The sequence below is a fragment of the Xiphophorus hellerii genome, chromosome 3, assembly GCF_003331165.1.
Source record: "Xiphophorus hellerii strain 12219 chromosome 3, Xiphophorus_hellerii-4.1, whole genome shotgun sequence".
Lineage (NCBI taxonomy): Eukaryota > Metazoa > Chordata > Actinopteri > Cyprinodontiformes > Poeciliidae > Xiphophorus > Xiphophorus hellerii.
The window spans coordinates 33,005,670-33,018,007 of NC_045674.1; the positions used below are offsets into that span (position 1 = coordinate 33,005,670).

Genomic DNA, 12,338 nt, shown 5'->3' on the forward strand with positions numbered 1-12,338 from the left:
CGCAGACTCACAGACTGTGGTCTGCCAGTTAGATAGTCTACAATCCAGGACACAAGGGGGGGTCCACCTGCATCAGCGTCAGTTTCTCACCCAGTAGAGCCGGACGGATGGTGTTGAATGCACTCGAGAAGTCAAAAAACATAATTCTCACAGTGCTCGCCGGCTGGTCCAGGTGAGTGTATGCACCATTCAGCAGGAAGATGATGGCATCCTCAACTCCAAGCTTGGGCTGGTAGGGAAACTGCAAGGGGTCCAAGTGTGGACCAAAGTAGTAAGAGTACGAGTCTCTCTAGGGACATGATCCTATCTACAGGATAACAGACAACATTTTGACTACAGTTACACTGTTACAGTTTAATAAAACAATAAAATTGTATTTTAGCCCTTTACTGTCCCTTTGAAGTCCACAGCAGATTTCAGAAATTTACATTGATATCTGAACAGTGATTCAGTCTGAAAATGTGCTGTAAATATTTCTTTCTCTCACATTCAGACTTGCTATGCCATGGAAATCTAAAATCAACTTGAATCAGAGTGTTTATTGGTATTTATATCCACACTCAGTGTAAATCTAGCTTTGAACTCTGTTGATCCTTGGAGTCTGTCATTCCCCAAGGTCAACATGGCCTTTACTCACTCTCAGAAACGGATTAAGAGACTGGCAGACAAAAAGATTATTTCTCTCCAGACCAAACAGCAAGGGTTGGCTGATAAAATCACCTAATATAACCATTTGTCTTGTACACAATGATTTGCAACTTTCTGGAAAATAACTGTGAATAGTGGAAAATGTGTCAGTTTTAATTATGCTTTTTCAAAAACACATGTTTTTAGTTATCAGGTTAAAGTTCTGATTTTCCAAAAGTTGTTCCAAAACAACTGCGAAAGCTTTGGGCAAGAAATCAGTTGCAACAGCTGTGTCTTACTTTCTTTTTCACATTTAAATCATTTAAGGCTTTTCAATATTATATTCTGTCTTCTCAACGTATTTCCTCTTGATTAATTCTTATACTACTTGTGTGTAAACATTCATGATACTACATAAAGTTCATGAATACCATGACTATCATGAAAAAGGATAAGTTGTCATAACCTCTCTCCCACCCCAAGTAAGTCAGCACCATTGTTATAATAAAATGTTTAATCCGTTACTGTGTTTACAAGTTTTGGTTAATATTTCGTATTCAGGAAACGTGAAGCATTTAGGATAAGAAGTATCATTTTATTAAAAACATTTAAATCTTTTGGAGGTTGGCCATTCTGAATGGTTTGTATTTTACAGTCTGTGCTTATGCTTTGTCACCTGCAGAGTTCCAAAAATATTTCTTCTACAGATATAATGTGACAGAATGGACATTAGAATTATCACACCCCCCTCCCTCTTTTTACTTTATTTAAAAGACTATACTCTTAAGCTGCACTTCTCCTACTTGAACTGAGATGTATTAAACTGCAGTTACAGCAGTTCGCCACCAGTTGGCACATGGAGCACGGTGAGCACTCCTGACTCAGCGAGCCAACGGCAATTTAGTGCGGTAACGGCTGGTCAGCGGAGGCGCTCACTGTCTCTCTTGTCTGTGTTAACAGGTAAATATCAATTAGGTGCTGTTAAATGCTATTTATATAAATTGTCTCATATTGGGGAAGTGAGCTAGAGTAAGCGTTCAGAAAATAAAAGAACCTGCGAAAACCACACTGCTTAATCATTAAGTGTGCAACAATAACTTGGATTGATTCTACTATACCAGACTCTGTTGTACTTTCTTGTAAAGGTTGAAATGGTTCTGAAAAAGAGCTACAGATTCTGTTAATGTCAAACCTCTGACAAACCAGCACATTCTCACTCCCTACTTATCAAAAATGTTCGCTTGGTCAGGTTCCCTCTGCATCACATGTTGACATTTTTGTCATAAAATGGTGTGGATGAGTGGTGAGGCAAAACGCTAGGAGACCCAGGTAAGAGAAATATGGTAGATTTAATGACGAAATAATGCACACAAACAGTCCAAATCCCTGGCAGCACTGCTGAGCGGAAGCTGAGACTCAACACAGGTAGCAACAGAGAGCACAAATGGACTAACCCGACACACGGCAGAACAGATGTCAAATGAGACGAGGACCCAACAAAGCCACACAGGTGACACTAAATACACAAGAGGTAATCGGGGAACGAGACACACCTGGGGACTAATCAAAGGGAGACAGGACAACACGGAGACACAGATACACAGGAAACTCAAAATAAACACACAGAAAAGCACAGATCCCGACAGTACCCCCCCCCCCTCAAGGGCGGCTACCAGACGCCCAAAACAACTGTCCAGGAAAAAAAAACAAAAAAACAACAAGGGTGGGCGGAGGGGCGCTGGACGGAGGGTCAGAATCCAGAACAACAAAAAACTACCCAACAGAGTGGGCGGAGGCAAAGGAAGGGCCAAGAGTCCAAAAACAACAAAAAAAACTACCCACAGGGTGGGCGGAGGTGCTGGAGGCGGGAACCTCAGAGGAGGTCCGGCGGCCGCCCGGAGGCGGCGACGAGGAGTCTCTGGGGCCGCCCAGAGGTGGCGGCGATGAGGAGACTCGGGAGGAGCACTAAGAGGCGGGGTCTCGGGAGGAACACTAAGAGGCGGAGACTCTGGAGACGGACTAGGAAACTCTGAGGGTACACTGGGGGACAACGAGGAAACACAGGGAGCACTAAAGGATTCAGGGAGGAGACTAGGGAGCTCGGAGGGGACACTAGGAGACTCTGGGGACTCAAGGGAGACGCTAGGGAGCTCGGAAGAAGCACTGGGAAACTTGGAAGCACTGGGAAACTCGGAAGCACTGGGAAACAATGAGGGAACAGATAACCCACTAACTGGGGCCGATAACCCTCTAACTGGGGCAGGAAAAGCCACTAACCGCGCCGCCTGTCGGCCTGGAGCCAGGCGGGCTGCCTGGAACCCCATCACCATGGGGACAGTGGCTGGAGCGGAGGCTGGAGGCTCAGGAAAGCCGGCAGGAGAGCCGGCAGACGCTGGAGCAGCGACGGCGAGAGGCGGAAGATCCGGAGCAGCGACGGCGAGAGGCGGAAGATTCGCTGCTACGGACTCTGGAGGTGCTGGACCTGGAGTTGACGGAGCTGGGTTGGTGGAACGGATAGATGGAATGTTCGGCTTGGGAGGCAGAGGGTCGCCAGCCATGACGGCTATAGCTGCCTCACGCTCCCACTCTGCCTCCCTCTGCAAATCCACCAACCCCGGGTGCGGAAAGCGTGGAACCCAGTAATCCAGCAACAGTCCCAAGCGAATGGCGAAACCGAGCCGTCTGCAGGCGGCGTAGGGTTTGGCCATGGCCTTGACATATTTCTTGATGGTTTCTGTGAGTTCTTGTAATTCCTCTGCGTCCATGATGTAAAAAAAAATAGCGTGCCTCACCGTACGTTCTGGTCGGGTCCTTCTGTCATAAAGTGGTGTGGATGAGTGGTGAGGCAAAACGCTAGGAGACCCAGGTAAGAGAAATATGGTAGATTTAATGACGAAATAATGCACACAAACAGTCCAAATCCCTGGCAGCACTGCTGAGCGGAAGCTGAGGCTCAACACAGGTAGCAACAGAGAGCACAAATGGACTAACCCGACACACGGCAGAACAGATGTCAAATGAGACGAGGACCCGACAAATACACAGACACACAGGTGACACTAAATACACAAAGTAATCGGGGAACGAGACACACCTGGGGACTAATCAAAGGGAGACAGGACAACACAGATACACAGGAAACTCAAAATAAACACACAGAAAAACACAGAACCTGACAATTTTCTTGTCATTAATTGACATTCAGGGTTCTCTCATGATGTAGCGCTCCCTAAGCATCAGAACTTGACAACGTAGGAATGAAGAGGATGAGTCTACTATGATATTTTGAAAGGCATAAAAAGTGCTACCATCCATGGATGGTCGATGAATCTGTTTTAAACAAAGTTATTAATTTGACTTCAGCTTTAAAAGATCCTCCAGTTCTCTGAATACATGCTGTGATTTTATCTTCATTTCTGCTTATTTTTTAAACAACTCACTATTTTAATATGGTAGAATTACATCATTCTCACTAATGTCATCATAACATTGCATAATTTTTATTTTTACATAATAAAAAATTAAAACCAATATGGTAGGTGGAGGCTTTAAGGTTACACACGCATTGACAATAGGTGGCAGTATGCATCTCCGAAATTGTTTGCAATCCATTAATAAAGAGAAGAAGAAACTTAATTAAAAATGTTTAAGAAGAATAAGGCTGTATTTTCTGTCATGATTAGAACAAATTAGGACGTATCCCAGACGGAAAAAAAAAACAAGAAGTTGATGTCATTACACGCCACAGTTGCACCCCTTTGAGTGTGTAGTGTATGACAAACAGTGATTCTTTCTTCGTGTTGTAATGATCACACTGGCATTGTTGCTACTGGCAGAGTCATATTGAATCATTAATAACTTCTAGAGGAGTTGTGGGGAAAAGCTGTGGTGCATGGCCTGATTAAGATGGAATCTGTCCTAGAAGGAAAGTAGTATGTCTATAAAGACACTGGGATGATTAATTTAGTGTCAGCAATGCGTGATGTATCTTACATTAACCAGCGATTCAATAAAATGTGACGTGAGATACTTGTAATTACAGTACTTTTTGGAATACAACAGAATTCTGCAGGGCATCATTTAGTACAAAACCAGATTCCCCAGAACTGCTGCAATAATAGCAAAAATGATGTCTTAATTCTGCTGATTATATCTTTTCAACTAATTTCCTTTGAGAGGTAATACTCAAGAGGAATGATTTTTATTTTTATGAGAAAAAATTGCATTAATAACCAAACATTTTCAATGCAAAAGTAATTTTTATTTTTGACTTCTGACAGTTTGAGGAGCTATCGACATTACATTTGCTTTATAAAAAGATTGTATAAAAACCGATGGCACCAAAAAAGTATTGCTGGCCACACCCATGGCTTAACACTTTGTTGGATCACCACTGGAGTTTTATCTTAGTGACCATTGTGTTCTTGGTCACCTCACACTCATCTTTATTGTCTACTTATTTTAATTGGACTGGCAGATTTAAGAATGTCTGTAGTGGTGCCTAATAAATCCACAGCTCTTTTTGATTATAAGGTTCTTTACATTTGTGCTTTGTCACAGTCTACTCTCTGAGAAGCACAGGAAAGCATCTTAAGGATGACCAGCAGGAATCAGATCCACTTGAGATACATTTTGGGATTTTTAGCAAATAATTTGAGTAACAATGTATATATCATATTTAATCAAGATGTGATATACTGATCAGCTATAGATTACAATAGATAATAACATATAACAGATACATTTTTAGGAACTAATTAAGTAAAAAAAATGACAGATTTTCCCAACTGTATTAATCAATTGTTTTTTGCGCAGGTTGAATGGTTTATGCTGATATGAGTGTTATATAAAGATTGCTTCTTTTGTGTCACAACTACCGTCCAGCTTTATAGAAGCTTTATAGAAACTCCTGGTACTTTGCACTCTAACAACTTAATCTTAAAGCTTAACAAAAAAAAACTGTTTACAGAATGATTTAATGTTTTCTGCCCTCATTCTGTCTAGTATTTTTAGTCCACATAGTCTTGAACTCTTGTTTTCTTTAAATGATAAGTTTATTGAAAAAGTTTTAGTTAGAAGCTCCAAAATGACTGGTGAAATCACTGTAGGGAGCATTGATCAGAGCTGGTCTGCTCTGTAGTAATCGCTTGTGACATGAGGGACCTGCAGTACTCCTTCAGTCTTTAATGATGTGAACAGATTTCATTTTGGCTTGAACAGAGCTCTCCCGTTAAGTGTTTGTATTTAGAGTAAATAAAGCTTGGCTCCTGGATTGCCTCTGACTGACACTGAGCCAGAAAAACCAGGCCATAGGGCTAACCCAAACAAAACACTTCAATCTGTAAGCATTGCTCTCCACGACTCCCAAAGGACCTGATTGATCCACAGGCCAATCAGAGTACATTGATCACATATTCTGCCTCCCTTCTACCAGCTCCTTTAGACTTCATTCTAGTATATTCATTTACTCCCTGTCAGAAGTACAGTGTTCCCCAGGAGGGCCATTGTTGTAAAGACTCACAGTTTGGCAACCTTTTCTTTTTACAGAGCCTCATTTGGAAATAGCTGTTGTGGTGGATTTCTTTTGAAACAGTCTGCCAAAGGAAATGTGCTAACACTTCCATTATATGACCTTATTGTTTTTATTTATAATTAAACAATAAAAAGCTTAATCAATATTTAGTTAGAGGTTATGAGCTATGACAAGAGATTCTCATGCCAGCATTGACAGTCTGTGAGAGCCCCATACCTGTTCACCCTCTGATGGTGAGCACCACATGCCACAGCTAAATATGCTCCTTAAGCAACATAATGATCACTTATTAAGAAACTGCATCATTTTTAAGTTTGGGATACACTGTAAATCTATTTGCTGGGTTAGTCAATGTGCTGGACTATCATATTAGTGGACAAACAGTTTAAATGGTTGACATATTAATGTTCCAGGAAACACAAAATAAGTTGCAGACCTACTTTTCACTGCAACTGCAACTGTCAGAAAAATGACCTTTGCAACATGTCTTTCCCTTCAAGACTCACTTTTCTGTCAATCTACTGTGAAATAAAGGCCACTAGTCAAAAAAATCCTTTAAAAACAAATCTTTCAAGAAAATCCACTTTCAGTCAATTTTCCAACATGCCACATGACAATGGTTTTGTTTATGTTTATTTATTTTGCAGTGTGCTGTGTTCCTAATAAGATTCAGACTTCATTTAATTGTGCAGATAATTTAGATAAATTAAATTTTTCTTCTTCTTTTATGGGAATTCAGTTCTAACAGGTTTGTTTGAATGTGCCTTTAAACTGTGTGAAGACCTTGCAACAAGAAATGAAATTTTTCCCTTGGTAAAGTCTCCATGTGGGCTTTTTGTGGTTCCTAATGGAGTGTGATGGCTCACGAACATTTTGAAACATGCATAAATCTTTCATAGTGAGACTGTGGTGGTTTATATTTGTGATGGCTGCATATCGGAGCATTAAGGAGTGTGGTTGTGGTGCTGACAGTGGTGGCAGCATGTTCATTACACAGGGCCAGCGCAATTGTGTGGTTTCTAATAATCTATGGGGGAATTTTTCTGCCATATTCCAACAGCACACATTTTCAGTCTGAAAGCAGATTTTCATGTCTTTTGTTCTCAAAACTTTTAATACTTTTGCTTACATTTTTATTTGGAAAGGAGGACTTCATGTCTTTCTCCTCAAAACTTGTAATGCCTGTACTCAAAACTTCTCCTCACGCTCAGATATAATCTCTGCTTGTATTCTCTACTTGCTTACGAAACATTAGCCGTGTCCGAATTCAGGGTCTGCATCCTTCGAAGGACGGATTTGTAGACCGTTTGGGTCATAGCGCGGTGACAAGGCCTGTACTAATTCAAAGACTCCATCAAATGCGACCTTCAAATGCGTCCTCCTTTTCACCAGATTTGAAGGATGGGTCCGGTGTATCCTTCATGGCCCACTATATCCCATAATTCATTGCGAATCCAAACCATTCAGGCAAAAATGGCGGTGAAGTCCGACAAATTATTTTGCTATATATTTTGCTATAACATAAGGCAAAAATATAAGCGTGTAAGTCTCAAATATCTGCTTGGTTCATCAATACATAACCTATTTGCAATATTGCTCCAATAGTTTTGGAGATGTCTGTACCCGCCGCTCCCCTCGCCAGCTGTGAGCTGTCCAGGCACTCCAGGTTCAGTTTACCGGGAGAGAACGCCTGACTCCCGGCACATTGTTAAAAAACTCCCGCTAGCTTTCCCGAATGAGTGGAAGTTAAACACCAATATTATTCAGACAGGTAATATCTAGTTGTAAAATGTGTGGTTTACTAAAGTATTTCATTTATTTCTGACCAAATTGGTTCTTCAAACATAGTAGTTTCATTTAACTGTAATGTCTTATCTGAGATCTGGAGAATATTATATTTGAAAATGAATCATTTTCTTAGATTTATTCCTGGTAGAAATGTGCAATACATGTTTGAACATTTTAGAATCAAACTAACTTTTGTTTTACAATGGAATACCCTTTACTATAAAAGGTCAAGAATAATGCATAAATCAGAAGTAATATATGGCTATATACCAAACTTCGGCTCCATTGTTTTTTCTTCGCTGCTCTCTGCTTCACGCTGTCACAGTTGCTATGCAACATGAATTACCTGAGGTGGGGGCGGGACAGTTGGTGAAGGCTAGCCCTGTCCGAATTCAAAACTTTTCTCTTCCTGTCTTCGTTTATTTGCAGTTTTTGAAGGACCTGTAAGGACAGGGTCCTTACAGACCAGGTCCTTCCAAGGATACAGACCCTGAATTCGGACACGGATATTTTCTGCTTGCTTTTGGAACAAAAAATGAACCGTCGCCTGGCAACCTCCCAGCCAATAGAATGAAAGTGTTGTACTGGGTGCGTTTGTTTCCTTCTAGCGGGTGTGCCTGTGTGGCTACTATCGATTGTAGCAACCTGCTCACCCACTGGATGCAGGGAGAAACAACTGCCTCAGCTTTCTGCTCCGTGTTACACTAAACATCCGTAAGCGGTGTGCTACTGATCGTTAACAGCCTTTTGACATTAGACAGGAGTGTGTTCACCCAACCAGCTCCCTAGATCCAGTGGGTGGAGCAGTTTGCTAAATCGATAGTACACACAAACACACCCGCTAGAAGGAAACAAACGCACCAAGTACAACAATTTCATTCCATTGGTTGAGAGGTTGCCAGGTGATGGTGCCAAAAGGTGGTTCCAAAAGCAAGCAGAGAATTTTTCCTAAGTGAGCAGAGAGTTCTGCAAGTGTGTGAGAAGAAGTTTTGAGTACAAACATTACAAGTTTTGAGCAAAAAGACATGGAATTCTGCTTTAAGACTGAAAATGTGTGCTCTGGAATTATGGCAGAAAAATTCCCCCATATTATTTTAGATTGTAAGTAATTCATTCACTCAAATGTTTTGGTTTTTTAGACAGCTGGACCATGGCTCAGGTTGTTGCTTATTTTACAACTTAAAGATCTGGAGTCAAATCTCAGTTGGGGGAGTTTTGTTTAAACTGATAATGAAATTTTTACATTGCAAACCAGAAGTTTTTATTACTCTCTTCTTACGAGTCCAACGGAAGTGTTTCACCAGTTTTTATAGTGTAACAACTCTAGTTGATGATTGTATTTTTTTAAATTTATTTTCAACAGCTTATAATTATTCTGTTTTCTTTCACAGGAGGGATATTTGAGTCCATTGAAAGTGGTCCTTCAGGTGCCGAAGAACTAGCCTTCAAATTTGCTTTAAACACAATCAACAGGAACAGAACCTTACTGCCAAACACTACACTCACCTATGACATCCAAAGGATAAACATCTATGACAGCTTTGAAGCCTCAAGGAAAGGTATGTGTTTGTAATTTGAAAGCCTTATGGGCTGAGATTATGCTCATTATAGTCAAGCAGTGAAATTGTGCTGAGTTGTGGACATTTGAAAACAGAAAACTGATTAGCTTTTTCTAATTACTCATTATCTGCCTATAAATATGTGTAAGTATTTGCATCAGTCTGATATTTTGATTCTTTGCTCAATTAGAGCCCACAATATTCTGTTTTGATGATTTATAAAAGTCTCTTATATTAAATGTGCTCTAAAAATAAAGCTAATACATAGGTACATAGTTGTTTAGGTTTCACCCAACTGCACTCAAATCATCTCAGGAACACTTTCAACTTCATGTCATGGAAACAAATTCAAGGTTGCAGCATTTCATACACAGTGATGAAATGCTGCAACAAAATATAAAACAAACACTGACTGTATTTATTTGAGCAATTTAAATAATCCTGCTTATGGCACAGAATATTATTGCTTTATGCTGTTCTTCCCCTTATGGAGTAAAACTGAAACCTACAGCAATGTTAGCTGGCTAAGAAGCCAGTTAACATTAGAGCATGGCCAGATGTAACATGGTCAGACATGCTACTTTTGACTTTAAATATTCAAGAACTGCTTTAAATTTTGCTCTAATAACACTCTCATTAGTTTTCATTTCATAACTTCCTGAACAGATAGTCTTCTTTCTTGGAAACAAGAGAACTAACAGTAACCTAAGATGGTGAAACAGGTTTAAAAGAGGGCAAATGTGGAGCAGCATGAGCAATTCTAGAACTTTCTTTTACATTTTATATAACTTTAACTATTATAACTCTTATCTTATGTTCATGCCTCATGAACTTAATATAAGATAAAAACATAGTACAGATAACAAATGTCTTAAGATGCCCCTCATTTGTTTACTTTTCTTTCTACAATATTTCAAAGGTGGACTAGGTTACTGCTTCCTATTCTATCAAGGTCTTTTAAATTATTCTTGGCTGCTTAATTCACTTAGAATCCAATGAAAAGATATTCTGATGTCAGAAATAATGTAGATTTTTTTTTTTAATAATTTGTTTTAAAATCCATGTAAAGGTTTGGTACAATCCAACTTCTTTAATAGGCTAATAAATCTAACTTAAGAAATGGAACGGTTTTAGATTGTAAATGTTCTGCATAATACAAGCATGTAACTAATTACTCTGTTTCCTCTCTTTAGCTTGTGACCAGCTTTCTCTTGGTGTGGCAGCCATCTTTGGCCCCTCTCACAGTTCCTCTGCTAATGCAGTCCAGTCAATTTGCAATGCTTTGGGTGTCCCACATATTCAGACCAAGTGGAAGCATCAAGTATCAGACAACCGAGACATCTACTATGTGAGCCTGTTTCCAGACTTCTCCTCCCTCAGCCGGGCTATTCTGGATCTAGTCCACTTCTTCAAATGGAAGACAGTTACTGTGGTTTATGATGACAGCACTGGTAAGAGTATAAACATGTCCTCTATTGCGTGTTTTTAATTTATCTACAGATCATTCTTAATTGCTTTGAAAATGATTTATGTAGAGATGTCGTTATACCAGTTTTTTCCAGACTAAATAGGAATATGAGTACTTCAATACCAAACATTAATAAAGAGTAGTTAACAAGTTAGTATTTATAATTCACACAATAACTTTTAAAAACAAATACATTTTATATAGAATAGTGTTGCTCTTTTTTTTAAGCTGTCATGGTCTGTCAGCAAACTTTTAACCCACAAGCACAATCAGTCAGCGGACACCAGGCTGAAATGACAATCAATGTTTATTTACAAGCTATGTGAGCCTGTTTCCAGACTTCATGGGGGGATTTGGGTTCAGTGATGCTTGGAGATGAGACTGAATTAATAACTGAAGGTTTGGGTTTGACAAGGAGATTCTTTTCTTTGAATGAAGAAGTTAAAAAGTTCTGTTATGGTTTGGAGGAGGGTTATGGACACTGGGGAGAAGTTTGAAATCTGTCGGTGAGATCACAAATGGTCCAGTTTGCCATATCAGATTTGGTCCCAAAGAGCTGCTGGCAGGTAATCTGTGGGAGAATGAACAGGCAGAGGGACTCGAGAGGAACATGGAGTTCAAAGGGCTAGAGAGTACCAGTACAGAGGGACTATCAGGTGAGGTCACGTTGTGTCAGCGCATGTCGCCTTCAGAATTCAAGCAAGAATATTTTATTCTAACTATTTAAACTATTTACAATTAGGCTAATAAAATAATATACAACTCACATCCACCATAGATCACTTCTCTTTGCCAGATGCAACTCCCACACGCAGCTTTGCTTAAAGTTGTTAGAAGTTGGTTATTTTAGCACAGGATCACTATACCTCACTGCCGACCGTTCAAGCCGCTGAATTTTTGATTTCTGAAAGCTTACTTTATCACCCACCTTGATGCATGCATCTACATCTTCGTTATCCCTCTAATTATGACCAAAATATGAAGAAATTATTGTATTGTATTTGTCCTTTATATGAATATTAATTTCTTTTTTCAAAATAAAAACTTACATTTTAGGAAAGCTCTATTCTGATGCTCTTTTTGCTCACCATGTGTATGTTTGTCTTATTTAGAGGGACTAGACATATTGATAACTGATAATCTTACCTTGAACAAATTGCTTTAATGTTGCTGGAAAGTAATCTCCAACTCATTTATCAACTCACCTGCATTTACTGCTTATGGCTCATTACAATGCATCTCATTCAATAATATCAATTTTTTAGAATAACTTATTTTGTCACATTGTGATAAACAGTTTTAGTACGCTGACAACATGCTAGCTAATTGTAAAACAACACAATAAATGTGGGTAACCATGGTA

The 12,338-nt window shown here is 39.6% G+C and overlaps 1 protein-coding gene across 5 annotated transcripts in view; it reads left to right on the plus strand.

Moving 5' to 3' along the window:
• grik2 (glutamate receptor, ionotropic, kainate 2) overlaps positions 1–12,338 on the plus strand; it is a 445,844-nt gene that overhangs the window by 129,932 nt on the left and 303,574 nt on the right. For all 5 annotated transcript variants that reach the window (XM_032558115.1, XM_032558116.1, XM_032558118.1 and 2 more), the window contains 2 exons: positions 9,340–9,507; positions 10,701–10,958. In XM_032558115.1, the coding sequence (XP_032414006.1) occupies positions 9,340–9,507; positions 10,701–10,958 (426 nt within the window). The remainder of the gene's footprint in view (positions 1–9,339; positions 9,508–10,700; positions 10,959–12,338) is intronic.